Raw genomic sequence first — 25474 nt, 5'->3', positions numbered from 1 at the left:
CATTAGCATTCTTTAGATAACGGCTTTTGGGATACATAAATGTGGGAATGAATGCTCAATCCAGAACTGTAGTGACAGTTAAAAGGTCATTTAAACACCTGATTTTGATGCAAATATGAGAAAGGCAAGACGTCCTGGGGCATTAATGCTCTCTTTAGAAAGCACTGGCACCCCTGTCTTTCTGCGCTCTCATCAATATGGTGGCCACTAAAGCTGTCAAACTTCACAACGACTTGCATCATTGCAGTTCACTTCAGTAAAATTTCATGTAAATCTGCCAATGTGTGAGGACAGAAATGGGAGTGATATAAATATGATACAGTTTGTATGAATAGTATAGATAATGTCCATTACAAACCAGCATACCATGACAATTGAAGATAATCATTAAAAGTCTACTTCTCTAAATCCTAAGGTTGTCACAGATTTAGGCTGTTGATTGTCTCTGTGCCATCCTATATCCTATCATTCAGGATAAACTTGCTGGTGTGCAAACAAGTTGAATAGTCTCTGGTTATACATACTCATAAGACATAAAAATACAGCTCATTCTTCTACAGATGCCATATCTTAATTTGAGCCAGTTTGCTACAGCAGGAAAATAATCCTGCAGCAACATGTGAATTATTATGTGGATTATAATTAATTGACATTTTTTGTAGGGGTTGATACATTTTTCATTAGGGCAAATCAATTCTGACATTTTAAAGAAGCCTTTTTAAACATTGAATACACTACAAGTCCGTATTTCCTGCTGTGCAGGAAAATAATTCTCAGCAACAAAAGAGTGATCTAATTAAGATTAGGCATCTGTATATTAAAAAATTACATAGAATTTATAATGTATTGCTCATCTTTTACCAAATGAACACTGACTGACCAATGAACACTCACTCACATGTACTGTATGTGAGAATATGGTGGTGTTTTTGTTTTCTAATAAATAACTGCTATAAACAGTAATGTATGTTGGCTTGGAGATGGTAGTAGGATGCAATGGGGTGTGACAAATACAATCTGAACTACGTAACACAGATTAAGTTGTGAACAGAGCTTGTTGACTGGCAGCTATGAAGCGAGACAGGTGGGAATGGATCATTCCTTCAAATACAGACTCCACAGGCACTATCAAAACAACATCAGAATCTCTGTTTTAGTAAGCCATCCGATAATCATGATGAACAGGATGGATCAAAACAAGGAAATTCCTGACAAATTCCTCTGTAACCATTTGCACGTTAGTGATATGAGGAGTTTTCATTCTCTTATGAGGGGACTGGGAGAGCAAAATATTAGCCACTATGCCACATACTGCTTTGTCAGCACAGGGACAGCTGTTCACAGGAAAGGCCTGGACTCACTTTGGACTGCAGCCCTATAGAGTCATGGATAGGGACTGCAGACAGAACAAAACAGACACAAACAGAACCACTCACAGATAGAGCCTCAATCCAATGATCCTACACACAAAACATTCCACAATCATTACATCATCCTTCATGTGCACAATACTTCTAACTATCCTATATCAGTCATAGAGAACACCAGGATTACAGCACCATTTTGTATTCTATTTTTCATGACTGTTTTTCTGTAAGGAATGTGAAACAAGTTGAGCCATATAAGAAGACGAAGGGTATCAGCTAACCATCTTATTTGAAGTAAGAACGTAGTATCTTATGGTGTCTACTTCTACAGATTTACTCCAGCATCAATGGGTATATTTCATTCGTTGAAAGTACTGGAAATATTACAGACCCTGGCCTACTGTATATTCATAATAGGCTTACAGTGAGTAGCCAATCAAGACAAGTGATTACATTTTATTTTTTTCTTCCACATCTGAACAGCCTCATCCTACCGTTCACTGATCCCAATGTGAAGGAATAACTCAGCCCATGTCTTTGAGAGCAAAATGCAATGTACCAAAACATAAAAACACTAGTGATGATGACCCCAATGCTCGCTTGAAATAGGCCTACGGTCTTGTTATTAAACACTATTTGCTGCAGACGCAGTTGCCAAGGTAGGATGCTATTAATATCAGTGCGAGTCTGGGAGAGTTAAATCAATACGTCAAACAGTGGTATTACGTCCATGTCCCACAAGATGGCGACTCTGGGATGCAATACCTTCTTTCTTTAGCGCAATTTTCCTGAAGAAAAAAAAACAGTATCACCAAACTTGACTGTATACCAGTGAGATAACATTATTTTGTTTTCACAATAATATGTCAAGATCAACCACATTTAAAAACACATAGGCCTTTAGACTATGTAGGCTATATAGATTAAGGGATTTATATATTTCTATAAATCCATAATTTCCAATTAGTTGCTATTGTATTGTTGTCTAAAATAAGCAAACCCGAAGAAGGCACAATGCAGCAAAATCGCGAGGCAGCTCGGTATTCAATTTGGTGTTGATAATGGAATCATTAATCCGATGCACAGATTACATAACACACGCACACTGAGCAAACGGCTCTGAATTTAATCTGATATAGGCCTACTGTAGGTTATAATTCCACTGGATTGGAATATAATAATTGCTGTGGATAAAGAGGAATAGGAAAAAAACATAAATCATGGCAATACTTCAAGTAGGCTAGGCTACTCTTCCAAAAAAAAGATCCGTTACATGCACTGATAACACCGTCAGATTCACATGATCACCTGTTTTCAACCTCTCCATGAGGATATCTGTACATCGGTAACTGGTGCATCACTCATGTTTATTCAATCAACCTGGAAATTAGTTACAGTCGTTTCCCCCCCAAAAGACAAATGAAACAATGTTATGAACTTGAATGTGTGTTATTCCTACCTGCTTTTCTAAACACTCCTTGGATGATTGTGAGGGTTTAGGTGACGGCGCTCTGTCACACACACATCCCTCCAACAGGTATAATCCCGCGGGTCGAGAGCTGGACTCGCTCTCAAAATAAAACAGCATATTTTGTAATAAAGCGAACCACTTTGTGTGCCATTTAGTGTTGTCTGAGCTCTTTTTGCTCAAGCAACCTCGCCTCGTACCATCCTTCTTTGCCAAAAGACCCAGGTAGGTGACATGACCATCATTAAATCGTATTCCCTTCTGCATTTTGATAAAGAGACTTTGGTTGAAAAAAGCTACTTGATCCTTACATCTTCTTAAACTCGGTCCCCAGACAGACGTGGACTTTCTGATTGCGGACAAGCAGTCCGCTCTACCCCCTGCATTTACCGTGTTGGCATGAAGGAAAAAAGAGAGAAACAAAACGAAGAACACGGGTGTATCATCCTAAATTCGTTGACGAGCTTGTTAGGGCTTCGATTATCACATTCCTCCACAAAAAGAAAGAGTAAACAGACCGACTGTCAATTTAAACCGAGACTGGCAAAGGAAGAGAATTGCAGTGTGCGCGACGTGGTTTGTCGTATTCTCACGTGAAATCTCCAGAAACCAGTGAGCTCGGTGCTGAGCTCCGCAGGCAGGGAAGTCACGTGACGGGTCCTTGGGAAAGCACATTTCAGAACCTTGGACAACGAATTAAAAACAAGTAAAAGTGAAGACATAGCATGAGCTGTTTTTTCCCCATACTTATTTCTCAGGTGTTTCGAATGAAACATTACACTTGACTACTCTCATTAAACAAACGTGGAAGTTGTGTTATTGGCGAATTGCTACTTATTTTTTAATTTCATGAGGTGTAATGGTAACTCCTTGCCACTCAGAGAATGAAAAGCATACATTTCAAAAGGGGGCAGTAATATAGTGAAAGCTCATTACAGACTATAGTACATTGGACAAGTGGCTATATAAGGGTCTTAAATCCATGTGATTCACAGAATACCATAGACCTTTTCAAATGTTTAAATAAAAGAATCTCAGAACAGTTGGCAGTCTTGAACACTCAACTGTAAAGCTCAGTATTATTCACTGAAACATCAATAAAGAGTTTGCCTTGCCAATACATTCATGTAATACATTTGGTTAATGATTATGTCGATTGGACATACATCTTGAATTGCTTTAGCCCATGTTTGGCAACCTATTCAAGTGGACCCAACTGAGCAATTGTCAGTGCCTTCTGTTTCCTTGCAATAAAACATGGTGTTTTGTTGCTGTCAGTACTATTGCACTCTCAGCCTACCTAACAAAGATTTGGCTGCAGTAAATTAGGGCCCAGTGACAGAAAGCAGATGGTTGGAGAACGCTGTCCCATATTGATCCTCGATCTGGGATGAAGAGTGAGATGTTTTCAGAGCGACCATCATCACAGGACAGTAAGCAGCAGTATTTTTCAAATAACATATATATATTTATATATATATTTAAAGATTGTATATTTAGAATATTGAATGTAAATGGAACTGGCTTTAGCCTACTGTACAGGATGTTAGCATAGGCAATACTTTGACATTTTGTTTGTTGAAGATCAAAGTGCTTATTCTAGCAGAAAAAAATGAAATCCATTCTCTTCACTTCACACATGATGCAAAGAGCTGGAGGCCATAGCTGAGTCCTGTCTTATCCGCTAAGACCGTGGCCTTCCTCAGATTCTGTATTATATTAAGCTTATGCTAATGGTCACTCATCCATCATTCCCTAACATGGCTCTCCTCAGCCAGCCAGCCAGGTCCACACATACCAGAGTGGCAGAGACAACTCATTTCAGCCCATCTGAAGGCTGTCTAATCTGCCCTGGCAGTGCCATACACATTCCTGCTGCATCCTCTCTCTCTCTCTGTCTCTCTGTCTCTCTCTCTCTCTCTCTCTCTGTCTCTCTATCTCTCTCTCTCTCTCTCTCTCTCTCTCTCTCTCCCATCCAAAAAAACACCACTTTATTATTGCAATCATACAGGCTGTTTACATCCATGTCACATACATGAGGAGATACATGCCTCTCCTTAACCCATACTGTAATTGATTCACAGCAATCTGTCTTTATTGACCTTTGGTATCTCTCTTCTCTTGTATTATATTTCTCTCATTAGTTGCTCTGATTAGTCCCAGGGCAGCAGATTATCTACAGCCATTCCATAAGAGGCTTGATGACAACATTTTCAGACACAATAAAATCGATAGCGCCTCATAAAATACAATATGTTGCTGAATAATGCTATCATTCAAAGCCAGCACCAGATGATACAAAGAGCAACATTAGGATGACTCTGTTCAATTAATGGATACCTTTAGATATTCAAATCCCTTACTGGGGGACTTAACCTTCATAGAGTTGATTAAAAGCCACTAGGATTTTTGAAGGTGATTCGTGAGACATCCATTGGCATTACTCAAATAAAGTGACTCAAATGTCAAACTTTAACAGTTCATTTAAGGTGTTGGAAATCAACACCAGTGAAATACTGTAATAGAATGAGTTAGCAGGGTTGTTGAAGTATTTCGGGAGGTCTCTCAAATGTTTCAAACCAGTGAACACGAGATCATTTCACCCTCTCCAGTCCAGAACATGTAGGTGTTGGATTTGAGTTTTAAAGGTCATTGCACACTGGATCTAATTCAGCCTGTTTTCATAAAATGCAGCCTCCCATAAAAAGGGAGGCACAAAAAAAAAACTGTCCAGCATCAGATAAATAGATTGACCTGACAATAAATGTGTACACTACTCTGTTTACAACAATACATAATGGTATTCCATAGTTTTCATTAATATCATATGAGGAACCCATTATCTGAGCTTGTTGGAGCTCGTGGCATAATGTCCTGTGGCTTGTGCTATAAGTGTTCTGTGTCACAGTGGTTATATATCTGAGCTATAAAACATCTTCTAGGACACAGGCAATATGCCTCTCTGACCACCCAATTTGTTTAAAAGGCCTAGCCTTTAATCTGGTGCTGTCAGTCCTCTGGCTACTTCTCTCTCACAGGACATTTATTTATGATTTCATCCCTGTTGTTATCTGCTCTCTCTCAGATCCATTCTATCATAAATCCCTCTTCTTTCTAAGGCAGCTATTTAATCAGACCTTTTTTTTTTCCTCTGTTCTGTCAATTAGCTAGCTATTCATGGGGATTGATAATAATCCAAAGTCAAATTCATCTAATGGCTATATAAACCGTACAATGTATATAGATTCGAAGAAATAAGAGCAGATGTCTCCTTTTGCCGTAAACTGAGCCAACGTTGGCTTAAGGCACCAATCAGCAACTAATCTTTACGGCCTATTTTGAATACATTTGCTTAAACGCACATGTGAGAGGCTGATAACACTGGGTGTATTGTTGGTTTGCTCTCCTGGAGCAAAGCTCAGGGCCAGGTGAAACCATCAAACAACTGAGTTGTTGTGCTCAGTGGGTAGACTCTGGCTCAGCCAAACAAACACAGCACAGTGAATCCTTGATCTTTGAGCGTGGAACCCTCAACACATGCATCGTTTGTATGTTTAGAGATGCCTCTATGCTGCTCCCTTCAACAGATTCATAGAGCAGATAAAAGCCAATATATGTTTGGGGCGATCTGAATCAGCATTCCTCTGGTAGCTAAGGTAATGTTCTGCTGGAGCTCCAATCGGGCTGACTACACCGTTGCTCTCAGGCAGAAGAATGGCTCTGCAACTCTGCCGGAGACCCCTCTCCCCCATACACCAACATACTGTCTATAGCCTACCCCCAGATGCACACTTCCTACAAAGGGAACACGTGCTAGAAATCGTGCTTGTCAGAGTGTAGAAATCGAAGGCTGCAATCATGTCTGCATTCTCAGGAAAGCATTATTTCTCCTTCAAGGAAAGCCCTTGAATGAGTGTCCAAACTTTTGACTAGTTTTGTGTATCTAATATATATATCTCATTGCTTAAATGTATGCATAAATAAGACCTTATAGATGCCCAGTCTTGGTCATGATATGGTTTCAGTTTTTTTAGCATGTGCACCGGACGTGCTTGTTGCACCCTCGACAACTACTATGATTATTATTATTTGACCATGCTGGTCATTTATGAACATTTTAACATTTTAACATTTTGACCATGTTCTGTTATAATATCCACCCTGCACAGCCAGAAGAGGACTGGCCACCCCTCATAGCCTGGTTCCTCTCTAGGTTTCTTCCTAGGTTTTTGGCCTTTCTAGGGAGTTTTTCCTAGGGAGTTTTTCCTAGCCACCGTGCTTCTTTCACATGCTTTGCTTGCTGTTTGGGGTTTTAGGCTGGGTTTCTGTACAGCACTTTGAGAATATCAGCTGATGTACGAAGGGCTATATAAAAATAAATTTGATTTGATTTGATTTGCTTGTCTGTCGATACAATAAACGGATGATCAGCTAGTTATCCATGCCTCTTCAAAGTCTGTTTTAACACTCAATTCATTCTGAATGATAAGTGCACATATTGATTTAAAGGCAACAATATTATGGTCATGGTCATACACAATCCTAATATTTTTGTGAAATATATTTTCTCATGATTTCCACAAGCATTAAAGTAGTCATGATGAAGGCATGACCAATGTGATTCTGATATTTCCCACACTGAGATCCCTACAGTACCCTCCTCTCAGTGCTGTGGTCCAGACATGCCTACTCCTAATTACATGATCCAGCAGGTTTCTAATTCGCCATACTCCTCTCCAACAAAATTCACTAATTACTCCTTCCTTTTTTAGAAACACCCTGCTTGGTTTGATCATGCCCCTCCTCATGCTCATTGTCTTCTTGATCTTATGCATACTCAGGGTGGCTGGGGTGGGGGCAGTCCCAGGCTGTCTCTTTGAAACTGAGTAAGCAAAACATTCAAATTAACATCACTGAAACATGATTTTCCTCTGAAGAATCTGAAAGAGAGAGTGGAAGGTATAGAGCTTGGTTGACCCTATCAGTCATAGATAGCGTTTAATAGTTTGCATCTGAAACCATTCGGACTCTACAGATGTTTTTTCGGGATCTGCCCTTGCCTAACAAACACCGCTCTAGCTCCAGTTAATCACACAGACTAACGGATGGTACGTACCAATGGATGCAGAAGTCTTTAGCTCAAGCACATTATGTTTAGAAGGGGTTAGAAGTCCATATCACACCAGTGTCACGATTGGACTCTTTGAGTTAAAATGCAGAGGACGAAGGGATATGTTGGAAGCTGCATTGCAGTGATAATGTAGCATCATAATCTGTCTGAATTCTGCCTTTTGTCTGAGAGCTCACACTGGTAGTCCAACGATGCCAGCACGTTAGCCCATGATTTTCTGGAGGCTAGCTAGTACAGTTTGACCAATGTAAAGTAACGATCCACAGAGTTGTCATTGGAGATTGGATTTGACAGGTGATGACTGACCAATAAACTGTAACTAAACAACCCTCACAGCTTTAAAAAAAAAAAAACTTGGATCATGCTATAGGTGTTATCACGTAACTTTGGTATTGGGTGCTGTTCTGCAGGCTAAGAAAGGAGGAATGGTTGGGTGGTGGTAAAGGAAAGTAATGGTATTTAGAATCTTGTATGAATGAAGCCTGGTCGTTCTTGCTGATGGCCAAACAGAGTGGCAGGCAGGTGTTTCTCCAACAGCTGCTCCCTCTCAACTGAAGCTGATTCTCTTCTGTCAGGACCCATTAGTTGGTCTGCCAGTCAGAGGTGATGGTGATGGGTGGGGGAATGTGGGGACCCAGGAAATGCTCGCCTGGTTTTGTCTTTACTTTGCCTGTTACTGTACCATTGACAATGGCACAGTAAGAAAAAACAGTCTTGATTTCATAATACATTTCTGTTACCACTAGTTTTACTGTTACCACTAGTTACTGTACATCTACTGTGGTACAGTATTTCTTGAAGGCACTGAGTCTTGGTCACATGTAGAAAGTACGTTTTTGAACAACATGGAGGTGTCATGTCTGCCTGGGTGAGCCCTCTCCAACCAGAAAGACCTCTGACTTAGTTCCACTTCAATCCCACATCAGCCCAGCCGCTGGCACTTACTGTCCCTATATCTCACAGTGACAGAGACAGGCAGAGTCACCAGGTGGTTCAATTCACCTAATACATAATATATAACCATGAATTCAGTATCATAAACCAGCCATTTACCTGTTCAAACTCCAAAGGAATGCATGATGTTTAGGGTACAATATACACTGAGGGTACAAAACATTAAGAACACCTTCCTAAGAACAGAGTTAAAAGTTCAGTTGCACAGTTTAGTATAATAATCCAAAGGAAAATAGTCCACAGAGAAAAACCAAAATATACACTGAGTATACCAAACATTAGGAACACCCACAAGGAGGCGGGCACATGTTGACTCCAGTGTTTCCCACAGTTGTGTAAAGTTGGCTGGATGTCCTTTGGGTGTTGGACCATTCTTGATACACACAGGAAGCTGTTGAGCTTGAAAAACCCAGCAGCGTTGAAGTTCTTGACACAAACCAGTGCGCTTGGAAACTACTACCATACCCTGTTCAAAGGCACCTAAATCTTCTGTCTTGCCCATTCACCCTCTGAATGGCACACATACACAATGTCTCAAGGATTAAAAATCTTTCTTAAACCTGTCTCCTCTCATTGTCTCCTCTCCTACACTGATTGACGTGGATTTAAGAAGGGACATCAATAAGGGATCTTAGCGTTGGATTCACCTGGTCAGTCTATGTCATGTAAAGAGCAGGTTCAAAAAGTTTTGTTCACTCAGTGTATGTCATCGTAATGTTTGGTAACAACAAACACAATTCTACACATATTTTCCCCTCAAAAACCTCCCATATACAGTGATTCTACTCTGTGAGTGTATGGAGATGAAACAATCAGAACGTGCTATTTCAGGAGCAGGACATGAGTTATAGAGGAAAGTGCCCAACAATGTATTTTACCTTCCTAGTGACCTGAGTGCAGAAAGGCAGCTAGAGCCATCTGTGGAGACTGCATGTCTGTGACTAGTGACCATGTCCATGTACTTGTGTTGTGTGGAGTGGTGAGTGGTGGTGTTGGTGGGCTGGGAGGTGGCAGAGCACCAGCTCTTGGCCGTGGCCCAGGGCATTGTGCTGTGTGTTAGATACTGCCTGCAGGGTCGCCACCTGGCTGGTGCTTCCTCCAATCAGCCAGTGTTGCACAGAGGGCCTCCACAGCGGGTCTGTAATTGAATTTCACACATGCCACACAGTCCACTTAACTGTTCAGTAATGCAAAAATCCTCAGTGAAAAATGCTCAGTAATTATTACAATGAATAAATACTTACTGTATTGTAACTTTTTGATGTATCATGAAGTTATAATAGTATTTATTTCTGTTCAATAATTGTTCAGAGATTTTGTATCACAGAATCATAAAAACATATATCTGTATATCTGTGAATATGCTTACAAAAAGCTTTCAGTCTCTATTTTAAATGTATACCTGAAGTAGACAAAAAGTAGTTTTACTAGAAATGCAGCATTAACAACTCCTTCTAAGTTGTCAAGGTCCTTCGATTCTCTATTTGTCTCATTTCTGTCATCACGCAGCTAAAGCAGTGTGTTATTAGGGATGGCATGTCACACAGTGGGAAAAAAACCTTAAAAGCAACATCCCAAACATGCAGTACAGTGTGTGCTGTAAGCTTCTAGGGAAACATGCTTATTTTTTGGAATGACTGTCATCGCCTCTCTTGGCTAATGTCTTATTTTGTCTAAACAGTTCCATTTTAAGGGTTTGATATCCAGAACATTTCTCCTATGGCATGTTCGCCAAATTAAAACAGAACACATTCATTTGGCTGTAGTGTACAAGGAAACACCACAGTTATTTTGTACAGTAACTTAGCATAAATGTATCTTATTCAGTGATAAAATACAGATTGCAACCATGCATACAATCCTAATCTGAATACTGTATAAATGTTTTATTCTTATTGTAGTTAAATAACATTGTCTGCAATGGTCAAACAATGAGACAATAATTCAGGGACTAAAAGCAGAACAATTCCTGATGCATGAAATAATCTAGCCTCCAGTAGCAGTTTAGCTATGTACTGTATTTTTTCCACTTTCTATTTGATTTCACTGCCTTCTCTCTGCTTCTCTTTACTTCTGCTTTTGCACGTTTACTAGGCTGCAGATCGGAGAAATCAGTCTGCATGTTGCACACCATAGTTATATAAATGTATAATTCTACAGTATATACAGTACCAGTAAAAAGTTTGGACACACCTACTCATTCAAGGGTTTTTCTTTATTTTAAAAATGTTCTACATTGTAGAATAATAGTGAATATATCAAAACTATTAAATAACACATATGGAATCATGTACTAACCAAAAAAGTGTTAAACAAATCAAAATATATTTTAGATTCTTCAAAGTAGACACCCTTTGCCTTGATGACAGCTTTGGATACTCTTGGCATTCTCTCAACCAGTTTCACCTGGAATGCTTTTCTAACAGTCTTGAAGGAATCCCACATATGCTTAGCACTTGTTGGCTGCTTTTCCTTCACTCTGCGGTCCAACTCATCCAAAACCATCTCAATTGGGTTGCAGTTGGGTGATTGTGGAGGCCAGGTCATCTGATGCAGCACTCCATCACTCTCCTTCTTGGTCAAATAGCCCTTATATAGCCTGGAGGTGTGTTGGGTCATTGTCCTGTTGAAAAACAAATGATAGTCCCACTAAGCGCAAACCAGATGGGATGACGTATCGCCGCAGAATGCTGTGGTAGCCATGCTGGTTAAGTGTGCCTTGTATTCTAAACAAATCACAGACAGTGTCACCAGCAAAGCACCCACACACCATCACACCTCCTCCTCCATGCTTCACGGTGGGAACCACACATGCGGAGATCATCCATTCACCTACTCTGCGTCTTACAAAGACACAGAGGTTGGAACCAAAAATCTCTAATTTGGACTCATTAGACCAATGGACAGATTTCCACTGGTCTAATGTCCATTGCTCGTGTTTCTTGGCCCAAGCAAGTCTCTTCTTCTAATTGTCTCTAATTGTGTCTTCTTCACACAGTCTCCTCTGAGCAGTTGATGTTGAGATGTGTCTGTTACTTAAACTCTGTGAAGCAATTATTTGGGCTGCAATCTGATGTGCAGTTAACTCTAATGAACATATCCTCTGCAGCAGAGGTAACTCTGGGTCTTCCATTCCAGTGGCGGTCCTCACGAGAGCCAGTTTCATCTTAGCGCTCGATGGTTTTTGTGACTACACTTGAAGAAACTTTCACATTTCTGGAAATGTTCCACATTGACTGACCATGTCTTAAAGTAATGATGGACTGTTGTTTCTCTTTGCTTATTTGAGCTGTTTTGCCATAATAGGGACTTGGTCTTTTACCAAATAGGGCTATATTCTGTAAACCACCCCTACCTTGTCAGAACTCAACTGATTGGCTCAAACATTAAGAAGGAAAGAAATTCCACAATTTAACTTTTAACAAGGCACACTTGTTAATTGACATGCATTCCAGGTGACTACCTCATGAAGATGGTTGAGAGAATGCCAAGAGTGTGCAAAGCTGTCATCAAGGCAAATGGTGGCTACTTTGAAAAATATAAAATATATTCTGATTTGTTTAACACTTTTTTGGTTAGTACATGATTGCATGTGTTATTTCATAGTTTGATTTCTTCACTACTATTCAACAATGTAGAAAATAGTAAAAAATAAAGAAAAACCCTTGAATGAGTAGGTGTGTCCAAACTTTTGACTGGTACTGTATAAACAAACAAACCCCTCAAAATAGGCCAATTATCAGTGACTAGGAATGGGAGACATTAATGCAGTGTGGCATAGCCCAAGTAAGGAAAGGCAGGGTGTCTTGAAGCTTCCCCTCCTCCATCTGCTAATGTGAACTAAGAGGGGACATGCAAACAAGTCCCTCCATTATGTAACCAGGCCCGTCCTGCTCTCTGCAACCCCTCGATTCCACCTTCCCTGTTTATTTATGTCTTCTATCTGCTCTGGAGGATGGCTGGAGAGGAGTGGAGTGGGGGAGATGGAATGTTTGATGTCGGTTGGCTCACACTTGCTCTCATCCCTCCTGGGAATGTGTGATAGTTGGACAAGTTTCCTCCTCCCATATTCTTAACATTGGCATTGGATTCACCAGCAGATCTTGCTCTGCTCAACATAAAATATGTCCAGTGCATCCCATAACTGAATAATGTAACGTTTAAGGTGTTGCTATGATGGCCAGAGACATTAAAATAGCTGTCTACCACCATGCACATTTGTTCACTGAAGACGCTAAGCCACCTCATAAATTAAAATGAGATATTGATTAGTGACTTAAGAACAACTGTGCAATCGCTCAAGAGCAAATGGTCCCTGGTCTTCCTCTATCTAGAGCAGGGGTGTCCTGCCGGCAGGATATACATTTTATTTATTTTTTTGGGGGGGGGAACAAACTCAATCTACTTTAAAACGACTAAAACCAAATCAAGACTGTGTAGAAATGCTAATGGACCTACATTCATACAGTTTCTTGACTGTGTCAAGCTCGCTAATAATCACAGAAATGAAAGATAGACAGTCAGGGAGCATCGTAAATTCCTAAAATGATGGATAGAGGACTATTTCCTAACACATTTTTTTGTGTGGCCCTTCAAAACCTCATTGAAGACCAAATGTGGCACCCGGGGCAAAATGAGTTTGACGATCCTGATCTAGAGTATCAAGAACACAAACAATGTTGTGGTGTGCTGACGGGGAATCGGAGAGCGGGGCTCTTACAGGGCAGGTTGTCACAGTCTAGGAATATATCACACCTGGACATTCCAGAACCATTTACATCTGTTGTCTGAAATGAAGTTTGTCTTCATCATGTTAAGTATAAAATTGATATGGGAAAAGAGAGCAAAAGCTACTGTAAATACGTATCTTGAACACACCCCCTGCATTTGCAGCATAGATCAAGTGGGCACAGAGGTCAATGTGCCATTAAGGTTGGCGGACACAGATTCCATCTGGAAGAGCCAGTGCAATGAGATAGCCCGCAGGGGTTATTACCAAGCTGTCCTCTCCAGCACTCAATCACCGCTAAATTAAATCTAAGGATGACAGATGCTGCCAATCAGGGATGGGTTAGTGAGGTCAAATCAATATCCATACGCTGACCTTTTCCGCTACCTTTCAGAGTACCTATCAGTGCATCAGGGCTATCAATTGGGACTAATGAGTCTTAGTGGTCAGATCCTGGCAGAGACCCATCACTTACACTACAGCTCAGTGCTCGTCAGGCCCAGGCAAGGTTACGCCACTGTTGATGAGCACTCTCAATAAAAGGTCTATTATCAACAGCCCCCTCTATTATCAACAGCTGCATTGGACCTTTAAAAATGCTATTTTAATAAGTAAATTCACCCTATTTCATTCTTCACCATTGGAAATAGTCCGGACAAAAACAGTTTTTCAATTCTATAGCTTAACTAGCTAGCTAGCTAGCTTACAGCTAGCCTAGTTATGTCTGCTAACATTTGTTCACATGAATCTGTCCATTGCCATTTATCATGCATTTACTAAAAAAGTGTCCCATGTTGCCTGGTGAGTTGTCTTCAGGAACAGTATCCATTCTCCTCTTTGCTGCCGGATTGGTGTTGATCTTTGTGACTAAAAGACTCAAAGATCATTTGAATAAAGAGGCCTATAAACTGCTTCTCCATAGAAATCCCTGATCTAAATCAAATCAAATCACATTTTATTGGTCACATACACATATTTAGCAGATGTTATTGCGGGTGTAGAGAAATGTTTGTGTTCCTAGCTCCAACAGTGCAGTAGCATATTATGCACAACAATACACACAAATCTATAAGGGCACAGGGCGAGACCCAGATGCAGACACGGGAGGCAGATGGTTCGAGTCTCTGATATTTATTAGCATCCAAGGGGCAGGCAAAAGAATGGTCGTGGACAGGCAAAAAATCATAACAAGGTCAGAGTCCAGAAGGTACAGAGTGGCAGGCAGGCTCCAGGTCAGGGCAGGCAGTATGGTCAGGCAGGTGGGTTCAGAGTCAAAGCAGGCAAGGGTCAAAACCGGGAGGACTAGCAAAAAAACTAAAAAAAGCAGGAGCATGGAGTAACGCCCTGGTTGACTTGACAAAACAAGACAAACTGGCACAGACAGACAGAAAACACAGGTATAAATACCCAGGGGATAATGGGGAAGATGGGCGACACCTGGAGGGGGTAGAGACAAGCACAAGGACAGGTGAAACAGATCAGGGTGTGACAAAATCTGAAAGTAAAATAATGTAATTAAGAAATATATAAATATTAGATCGAGCAATGTTGGAGTGGAATTGGCTAAACCACAGTAGACTAGAATACAGTATATACATATGAAATGAGTAAAACAGTATGTAAACATTATTTAAACATTATTAGAGTGACTAGTGTTTCATTATTAAAGTGCCCAGTGATTCCAGGTCTATGTATACAAGGCAGGAACCTCAAAGGTGCAGGGTTGCGTAACCGAGTGGAAGCCGGCTAGTGATGGTCATAAGATAGAAGCTGTTTTTCAGTCTCTCGGTTCCAGCTTTGATGCACCTGTACTGACCGCTCTTTCTGGATGATAGCGGGGTGAACAGACTGTGGCTCGGGTGGTTGATGTCCTTGATGATCTTTTTGTCGCGACAAACTATTCATGTGCAAGCTGTCCACTCAAAGGCACTCATTTGATGTAAAGTCGTTTTTTATGGCAATTTCACAAGGTTGTAGTAATGACAGTTTCATCTACATTGCTTTGACGTTGTTTCGAATCTTGGCATTGCTTTTAGATTTCGAGAAGATTTTCGAAGATACATATATTTTTATTAACTAGTATGATGGGAAATTCATTTAAATAACAAGAGAGAAAATAGATTAAAAGTGAAATAAAAATGTAATAACCAAAAAATTATACCAATCTGAAAAGCCACCCTTTCTCATGGGGGTGAAATCCGACTTTGTTTGATTCATGTGATTTTTGATTGGAACAATTCTTCAACCAATAAGAATTTAGCTAGCTTGATAAGCTAGCTAACGTTTCTAATAATAAAGGTAGCTAGCTTGCCTAACATTGACAATATGGTCAAACTAAGTACATTATCTATATTGATAAGGTTGTAGTTGTCAAAAACAGATTTGTTGTCATTTGGATGAAAAGGTAAATGGTCAGTGGTTAAACATTACAACTCTGCAACTCGACTCGGGAAACAATTTTCAATGGCAGGGGAAAGCGGCATAAAGCACGGCTTGGTACGTGGTTTGTCCAATCAGCATCCAGGATCCAAACAAAACGTTTTACAACAAATGATATGTAACTACAATTTTATTACAAAAGATACACTTGCAATTATAATGCACCTACTCAGGAGAAAGCAACTTAATGTAAAGTTAAATAACTTTCAATGAATATGTAGTTACAATGTAACAGCAATTTTGCACAGGAGAATTAGGTATAACCCTTTTAGTTACATTGTACTTACAATATAACAATCTTTAACAATCAACTCTGTTATTACAATGTTGTTACAAAGGATATACATGTATTTACAATGCACTTACCCAGGAACAAGCAACTTAATGTAAAGTTAAATTACTTTTTAGTGACTATGTAACAACCACTGCAGTCAATAGGCTAACCAGGAAAAATAAGGAAACAGAAGAATGGATATACTTAACAGAATATCGGTTTGACTTTTGTTTAATGGATAAAAAAAGGATCATATTCAAACCATTCAAATTTTATTCCCCATTTCAGACTCTCAGCAATAATTACTTTAGTGAGTAAAACAGGTTGGTAAATTTAGTAGCTAGCATTCCCCTATTAATTCGCTAATGTAGCTAGCTAGCTAGCAGCTAGCTAATCTCAATGTAAACACGTTTTCCAACTAGGTCAAAACATTTGACAAAATCGTCATTAAACTCATGAAACATCTAGTTAATAATGTTATTTCATGATTTGAGACTTACATTGTAGTTTTTCACAGTGGTGTATATTCATGGATGCCAACTATTGATTTCGTCTTCCTGTGTTTTCATAATTTTCCTTCAATTCACTGAATCTATCTGGAGAAATATACTGTAAAAATACCAGAAAATCAGCTCCAAGTGAATTTAATTTAATTAATTAAAGTAATTTAATTAATTTGTTTGTCACTTTTAATACATTTTATTAAATTTTATTTTTTGGAAAGTATTCCCATGCATAATAGAGAGATAAATGTGATTGTATACAAATGTAAGCAAGGTTTGAAATGATTATGTTTTAGTAAAATATTTAATCTGTTTGGATTTCTTGCTGTCAATTTGCAGTCTACAAATGATTTGTAATTTCGTTCTGGCCCCCTGACCATATGCTCAAGAAAAAAATCAGCCCGCTGAATCTAATTGATGATCCCTGGCCTAGCTGATTTAATGATGTTTAAATGTTTACATTGAAATGGTTTTGGAGTAATGGAGGCAGTACTACTGTTTATTTTGTGCTGACTTGCGTTAACTCTCCGTGGTTCTAAATCAGTAGTTGTTTAGCAAACTGTCGGAAACATTAATTTGCTTGACTATGCTGTAGGTCCCTCAAACTCAACGCTGGACCGCGAAGCCAGTTCCACTGTGTTTTTTCATTGTTCCCCTCTAATTAGGGACTGATTTAGACCTGGGACACCAGGTGGATGCAATTAATTATCAGGTACTGCAGAACAGAAAACCAGCAGGCTCCGGCCGTCTTAGGGTAAGAGTTAAATACCCCTGCTGTAGGTCATGTAAGTCAGTTTTGTGATGAAACAAACGTATGTGTGGTTGAATTTATTCCTCCACTGTGTGAATGCTGTCTTTTTGTCTCAGCTTTATTGTATATCACAGTGGTGTATGAACAAATGGGTTATATAACAAACAACACAATTATCTCAACATAAGTTGTAATATGGCTTTTTTTCCTGGCTCGGCTTCCTCAGTGAATTTCCCTATGCACCGCTACTGCTTTTTCACATCACAAACCTTTAAAAACAGCACAAATTAGGAGACAGAATCAGCATGATGCGCAGAGTTTTTTCCCTTTGGGCTGCAGAGGAACGTGTGAGAGGTCAGTGTGACACTACGTCCTGGTGTCAGCCCAGTGTTCTTCTGGCTTCTTATTATTCTTTTGATTTAATGTGGAACGTACAGTATCAGATATGAAATAGTGAACTAATTGGTTAACTTTAATGTTTTGTGAGTTTTGGGGATGATTGTTTCAGAAACAATGACACTGCTCTCTCTCTCTCCTCTGCAATGTAACATCAAATACATTAAGTACAGTATGAAGAAAGGCAGAAACTGCTTCTCCATTAGAAATCCCAGATCACACTTGTAGGCAATGTCATGGCGACGTTAGCTAGCACAGCACATGTGCATTAACACGTCATCGGTTCTAACTGTGGTGTCGCACTGAACTGTGCATATGCAGGCCGTCAAATCAAAGGCACTCCTTCAATATAAAGTTGTTTGAAATGAATGAAAACTTCTCTGTTTGTCACTTTCACAAGGTTGTCGTAATGACAGTTTCAGCTACTTAAGACATTGGCCCAATCTAGGTTTGGCTTTTTGATTTTTGGAAAATTAACAATTTAGGGGGAATATATGTGGAAGTTGTGCCCCTGCATAGAGTGAATCCATGCAACTTATTATGTGACTTATTAAGCACCTTTTGTAAATTTAATACATGTTAAATTACGGCTGTAACACAACAAAACAACCAAACTAAAGACTCAAAAACAGACAAAAGGCCTCATGCCTTGCAAGCTGGGACACTGACTGACCTTAATTGGCAGCACCTGATGTGCTCATCAACTAGTCTCGGCATTTGTACAAGGTTGCTGCTGCCCCCTGGGGGAATGGAGTGTGGAAGTGATAGTGAGCTGTTGTGTGCTGTCTAAACTGCCTAACCTTTCCCATAACAGTGCATTATAAATACAAGTCTATCCATTTTTAACAACATTGTAGTTACGTACCATTTGATTCAATATACCCTTTGAACCTGGTTATAACATCGAAAACAACTACTGAAAACAAGCTGTAGGTAACGTCAAGGTGTGCCTTGTTACCAGGTCCTAGACTATTTACATCATTAGATCAAGATAGTATCAACCCTGGGATTACCTGCAGATTTGATGGTAGTGGCAATTTTGTTGGCTTTATTAATATGATAATTCACAGGTGACTTTCAAAAAAGTACTTACAAAACAGTATTTACATAGTGAAACAACAAAACTGTTTAATAACCTTACTAGTTACACATGTGGAATAACCTTCAGCAAGTGGATGTGTAATTACACAGTCCTTGCTCCAATGAAGGGATAATTCCCTCGAAGCCGGTGTTTGTAGGATATATTGGCACAGGTGGTATTAGGCCCGAGACAAAGTCGAGGCAAAGAGTGGCAACTTTGAAGAATCTAAAATCTAAAATATATTTTGATTTGTTTAACACTTTTATGGTTACTACATGATTCCATATGTGTTATTATATAGTTTTGATGTCTTCACTATCATTATATAATGTAGAGAATAGTAAAAAATAAAGAAAAACCCTTGAATGGAGGGGTGCGTCACTTGAGTGGGTTGAGTCACTGACGTGGTCTTCCTGTCTGGGTTGGCGCCCCCCCCTTGGGTTGTGCCATGGCGGAGATCGTTGTGGGCTATACTCGGCCTTGTCTTAGGACGGTAAGTTGGTGGTTGGAGACATCCCTCTAGTGGTGTGGGGGCTGTGCTTTGGCAAAGTGGGTGGGGTTATATCCTGCCTGTTTGGCCCTGTCCGGGGGTATCATCGGATGGGGCCACAGTGTCTTCTGATCCCTCCTGTCTCAGCCTCCAGTATTTATGCTGCAGTAGTTTATGTGTCGGGGGGCTAGGGTCAGTCTGTTACATCTGGAGTATTTCTCTTGTCTTATCCGGTGTCCTGTGTGAATTTAAATATGCTCTCTCTAATTCTCTCTTTCTGTCTTTCTCTCGGAGGACCTGAGCCCTAGGACCATGCCTCAGGACTACCTGGTATGATGACTCCTTGCTGTCCCCAGTCCACCTGGCCGTGGTGCTGCTCCAGTTTCAACTGTTCTGCCTGCGGCTATGGAACCCTGACCTGTTCACCGGACGTGCTTGTTGCACCCTCGACAACTACTATGATTATTATTTGACCATGCTGGTCATTTATGAACATTTTAACATTTTAACATCTTGACCATGTTCTGTTATAATATCCACCCTGCACAGCCAGAAGAGGACTGGCCACCCCTCATAGCCTGGTTCCTCTCTAGGTTTCTTCCTAGGTTTTTGGCCTTTCTAGGGAGTTTTTCCTAGGGAGTTTTTCCTAGCCACCGTGCTTCTTTCACATGCTTTGCTTGCTGTTTGGGGTTTTAGGCTGGGTTTCTGTACAGCACTTTGAGATATCAGCTGATGTACGAAGGGCTATATAAAAATACATTTGATTGATTGATTTGATTTGATTGAATGAGTAGGTGTTCTAAAACTTTTCACCGGTAGTGTATTTTCATTAAAAACATTTTTGGATTAATTTATTCATACTATTTCATCCTTCCACAAGATATAGTCCCGACACAAATCTAGGGTTGCTACCCAAGCTGGCTGGCCATTCGTTCTATAGGTTCGGTTGCCAGAGACGCGACAAAGTCGTTGTAAATGTTCCATTGCCATACTGGCTGGCACCGTTCTTATTCCTTGCTTGCTAGCTAGCCAACTATGGCCAACTTACAGGTACATCAAACAGTGCAGGCAGAATAACAGCAAAGAAGCTGAATTTGTGTTTGTTTAAGTTGTTTTCTAGTTATGTTTATTTGGATATATCCATAACAATGAGCTAATGATGCGCGATTCAAACTGAATCACATCAAACTGAAGCTGAAAAGAAAGAAAACTAGCTGCACTTAATTTCATTTGACCTGTTTTCTATTGATAGTTCTTTGTATATATCCATAACAGTAATACTGATTCATGATTTTGACTGGCTGAGAAAAGCTGCCTGTCTGTCTGTCTCGTCCCGACTCCCGACACGTTCATTACTATGGGACATCTGAAGATGAAATTTGAATATTGAAACAATGTTGCAAATGTTGGAGAGACAGACAGCAAGGTTTATACAAATCTCCGCTGTTGCAAACTAAATGTTAGTCTAAAAGAAATGTGAGATAATGTCTAGATGCTTTTTATAGTAAAGATCAAGTTTATAAATTGCTTGGCTGGGCTGATTAGACAGTGGCGTGCGCAGTCAGATGGAACAGAGTAAATAGGCATTTTAACATCATAGATTTGGCCGGTGGTAACTTGTGGAATAGACACCAACTGGAATGCGATTTTAACCAATCAGCATTCAGAATTAGGCCCACCAGTTGTATAATTGTGTAATAACTCATACCATTAAACCCTATAACCATGTAACTACATAGTAATAGTTATGTAAGTACTATGACATTACTGCAGTTATTACTGTGTAGCTACATATTAACAGGGGGGAAACGTAATGTAAAGGGTTAGCCAGAGGTGTAAAGTATCACACTTTACAATTTGGGTCTATTACACAAGCAAAACTCAACAGGCCTGCTCTCATGTTTATACACAGAGATGGAGACATGAACTATGAAAATGTCAGCTCTTATTACCATTGAATTCCTTCTCCCTTCAGGAAACAACCTAGTGCAGTGGACATTTATGTCTGTGCTTTATACATTTAGATAATCTACGTGTAGGAATCTATTTGCGGCTCGATGCATTTTTCCTGGTCGTGGCCTTAAGAATGGATCTACGGTGCGGTGCAGGCATTAATAAGCCTCTCTCAGTCTGTCTTGGTTAGACTCAAAGCCACAGGAAACCCAAACAGCAGCCGCCTGCAGTGCATAACAACTGTTCCAAAACTGATGGAATTGGACAAGTCAGCACAATAGTGCAAGTCTTGCGGAAAAAAAAACTAATTATTTTTCATTTAAAGGGGCAATCTGGGATTGGTATATATATTTAATTGTTTTACTTTTAAAATAATGATATATTGCCATCGATTCTGTGTCTATAAATTTGATAGTGGTTACATTGCTTCAGCCCCATCCCTCCCATTTACCAAAACAAGTGGCAGGGTGATAGCTTTGTTGCTTTTCAAATCCCTGATTGCCCCTTGACTTTTCCATGCTCTTGCCTTATGAGATTCTTCAAGGGATTGTGATTATGGAGGAAATAACTCATACTATATCCAGTAAATCAGGAACCACTTTAACTATGAATACATATAATTTACAGGTACAGTAGGTACATGTGTAAATAAAGAGACCAGTGATTCTGACCATGCAAATATTGGTAGAGGTGGACACACCTGTTGATGTGAAAGAGCCAAGAACAATCCCAAACAATTTGCAGATGACAGTGAAAAGGTTAAAATGGTAATTTAGGACCAAATCCAAGGGTGCTAATAGAAATTTAAGGGAGGGCACAAATGTCTGGAAAATAATGATGTGTATTCACAAATAAATCAGATGGCATCAAACTAACATTCCACAACAATTAACACAATCAACTCAAATGTTTAGGCTCAGTCTCGGTGCACAACTGAGCAAGAGTACAAGTACATTAGAGTGTCTAGTTTGAGAAACAGACGCCTCACAAGTCCTCAACTGGCAGCTTCATTAAATAGTACAAGGCAAAACACCAGTCTCAATGACAACAGTGAAGAGGCGACTCCGGAATGCTGGCCTTCTAGGCAGAGTTGCAAAGAAAAAGCCATATCTCAGACTGGCCAATAAAAAAAAAAGATACATATGGGCAAAAGATCACAGACACTGGACAGAGGAACTCTGCCTAGAAGGCCAGCATCCCGGAGTCGCCTCTTCACTGTTGACGTCGACGACTGGTGTTTTGCGGGTACTATTTAATGAAGTTGCCAGTTGAGGACTTGTGAGGCATCTGTTTCTCAAACTAGACACTCTCATGTACTTGTCCTCTTGCTTAGTTGTGTACCGGGGCCTCCCACTCCTCTTTCTATTCTGGTTAGAGCCAGTTTGCGCTGTTCTGTGAAGGGAGTAGTACACAACATTGTATGAGATCTTCAGTTTCTTGCCAATTTCTCGCATGGAATAGCCTTCATTTCACAGAACAAGAACAGACAGATGAGTTTCAGAAGAAAGTTCTTTGTTTCTGGACATTTTGAGTCTGTAATCGAACTCACAAATGCTGATGCTGCAGATACTCAACTAGTCTAAAGAAGGTCAGTTTTATTGCTTCTTTAATCAGAACAACAGTTTTCATCTGTGCTAACATAATTGCAAAAGGGTTTTCTGATGATCAATTAGCCTTTTAAAATGATAAACTTGGATTAGCTAACACAACGTGCCATTGGAACACAGGAGTGATGGTTGCTTATAATGGGCCTCTGTACGCCTATGTAGACATTCAATAAAAAATCAGCCGTTTCCAGCTACAATAGTCATTTACAACATTAACAATGTCTACACTGTATTTCTGATCAATTTGATGTTATTTTAATGGACAAAACATTTCCTTTCAAAAACAAGGACATTTCTAAGTGACCCCAAATTGTTCAACAGTCGTGTTTTTGTCCTCCAATGAAAGTACATTTTTAATTCAGTTCAGTTCCAAAATAGGATTGACCTTAACAGTTCAGTTGCACAGTTTAGTATAATAATCCAAAAGGAAAATAGTCCACAGAGAAAACCCCCAAATATACACAGAGTTTACCAAACATTAGGAACACCTTCCTAATATTGTGGTGCACCCCCCCATTTTTCCCTCTGATCAGCCTCAATTCGGCTTGGACTCTGCAAGGTGTTGAAACCATTCCACAGGCATGTTGACTCCATCGCTTCCCACAGTTGTGTCAAGTTGGCTGGATGTTCATTGGGTGGTGGACCATTCTTGATACACACGGGAAACTGTTGAGCATGAAAAACCCAGCAGCGTCTGGCACCTACCACCATACCCCGTTCAAAGACACTAAAATGTTTTGTCTTGCCCCTTCACCCTCTTAATGCCACACATATAAATCTATGTCTCAATTGCCTCAAGGTTTAAAAATGATTATTTAATCTGTCTCCTCCTCTTGATATACACAGATTGAAGTGGATTTAAGAAGTGACATCAATAATGGATCATAGCTTTTTATCTGAATTCACCTAGTCAGTATACCTCATGGAAAGAGCAGGTGTTCTTGATGTTTTATATACTCAGTGTACAGTATAGGGCCTAATAAAAAGCCTTCCAAACTTTGATCCTTAGAAGTCAAATGGTCAACAAAAATAAACTTATTTTGAAAATCAACATCCTCTACAAGTCTTTGAGAAAGTCTCACTTGTATGGTGTGAGAAAACTAGGCCTGTAGCACTACATTTAGACTCGTACCAGTATACGGGTTGAAAATGGCAGATTTGGGCACTGATAAATGCCTAAATTGGAATACAGTGGCTGTAGAGTAACATGCTACAGTAAATATGACATCAGAGCTTTGGCTCTGCGCTTAACAGCGCTGTATGGGTTTTTACTGACACCGTTCTGAACTTTAGCACCTCCCGCGACAAGAAGTTGACCCCATCCCTCCCGCTAATTGGGCAACTTTTGCAAATGTTTTGTTGTCTGATTGAGGGAAATGTATGTTGAAAGATGAGACGTTGAAGATTATAACAAATACCACTTTGATTTAATTCAAGCAAGTCCAAATGTGCACTTCACATTTTCACATCATAAAACTCATGTCGTATACACTGTCAACATTTATGATCACTATGTTTGATGTATAGTGACAAGAACAGAATGAGCTTATGTTGGTCTATTGCAAAGAAAATGTGTTGCGGTACATGCACCTGAATGCACCCATGACTCCATTCTATGCACACCAAAATGATTATCTGTTTCCCTGAATTGCATTGTGAAAGCCTAACACTGTAGCATCATATTTTATAACTTAGGTAGGCATGTTGGCAATAGAATAAGCTTTAAATGATTCTCACCTGACCTAGATGGCAATTTATAATGGACCGTTTTTGGGTTGTGTAAACAACAACAGTAATTGTGTGATGGCGGGGATGCAAGGTTGTGTTACAAACAAAACAACAAGTGTGTTTGCTCTAGTTCCTCAACGGCACAGCTTGAGGAAGGAAAATAGTCCACAGAGAAAACCCCCAAATATTGGCCCTAATATAGGCCCTATACTGTACACTGAGTATATAAAAAATCAAGAACACCTGCTCTTTCCATGAGGTATACTGACTAGGTGAATTCAGATAAAAAGCTATGATCCATTATTGATGTCACTTCTTAAATCCACTTATAGTTGAAGAGTCTTCTTTGAGTCATAAAAGGGAATCGAAATTACTTTGGAGAGGTGTGTGAACACTTTGGAGAGGTGTGTGAACACTTTGGAGAGGTGTGTGCACACTTTGGAGAGGTGTGTGCACACTTTGGAGGGGTGTGTGAACACTTTGGAGAGGTGTGGCCACTTGGAGAGGTGTAGCCACTTGGAGACACCAGTTAGTCCTCTAACTCTAACCTTTGTATTTTTGTTGTCTTATGTTGCACCTTCCCAACGTATTCCAGGAATATTC

At 39.8% G+C, this 25474-nt stretch overlaps 1 protein-coding gene across 1 annotated transcript in view; it reads right to left on the bottom strand.

Moving 5' to 3' along the window:
* LOC106573487 (ras-specific guanine nucleotide-releasing factor 1) overlaps nt 1-3433 on the bottom strand; it is a 36811-nt gene extending 33378 nt beyond the window's left edge. The window contains exon 1 of the mRNA XM_014148574.3: nt 2827-3433. Within this exon, the coding sequence (XP_014004049.1) occupies nt 2827-3102 (276 nt within the window). The 5' untranslated portion in view covers nt 3103-3433. The remainder of the gene's footprint in view (nt 1-2826) is intronic.
* Nucleotides 3434-25474: the final 22041 nt, after the last annotated feature.

This window comes from Salmo salar, chromosome 16 (assembly GCF_965601325.2).
Source record: "Salmo salar chromosome 16, fSalSal1, whole genome shotgun sequence".
Taxonomy (NCBI): domain Eukaryota; kingdom Metazoa; phylum Chordata; class Actinopteri; order Salmoniformes; family Salmonidae; genus Salmo; species Salmo salar.
The sequence above is the reverse complement of the archived record's forward strand: the minus strand, read 5'-3'. Positions and strand labels throughout refer to the sequence as shown.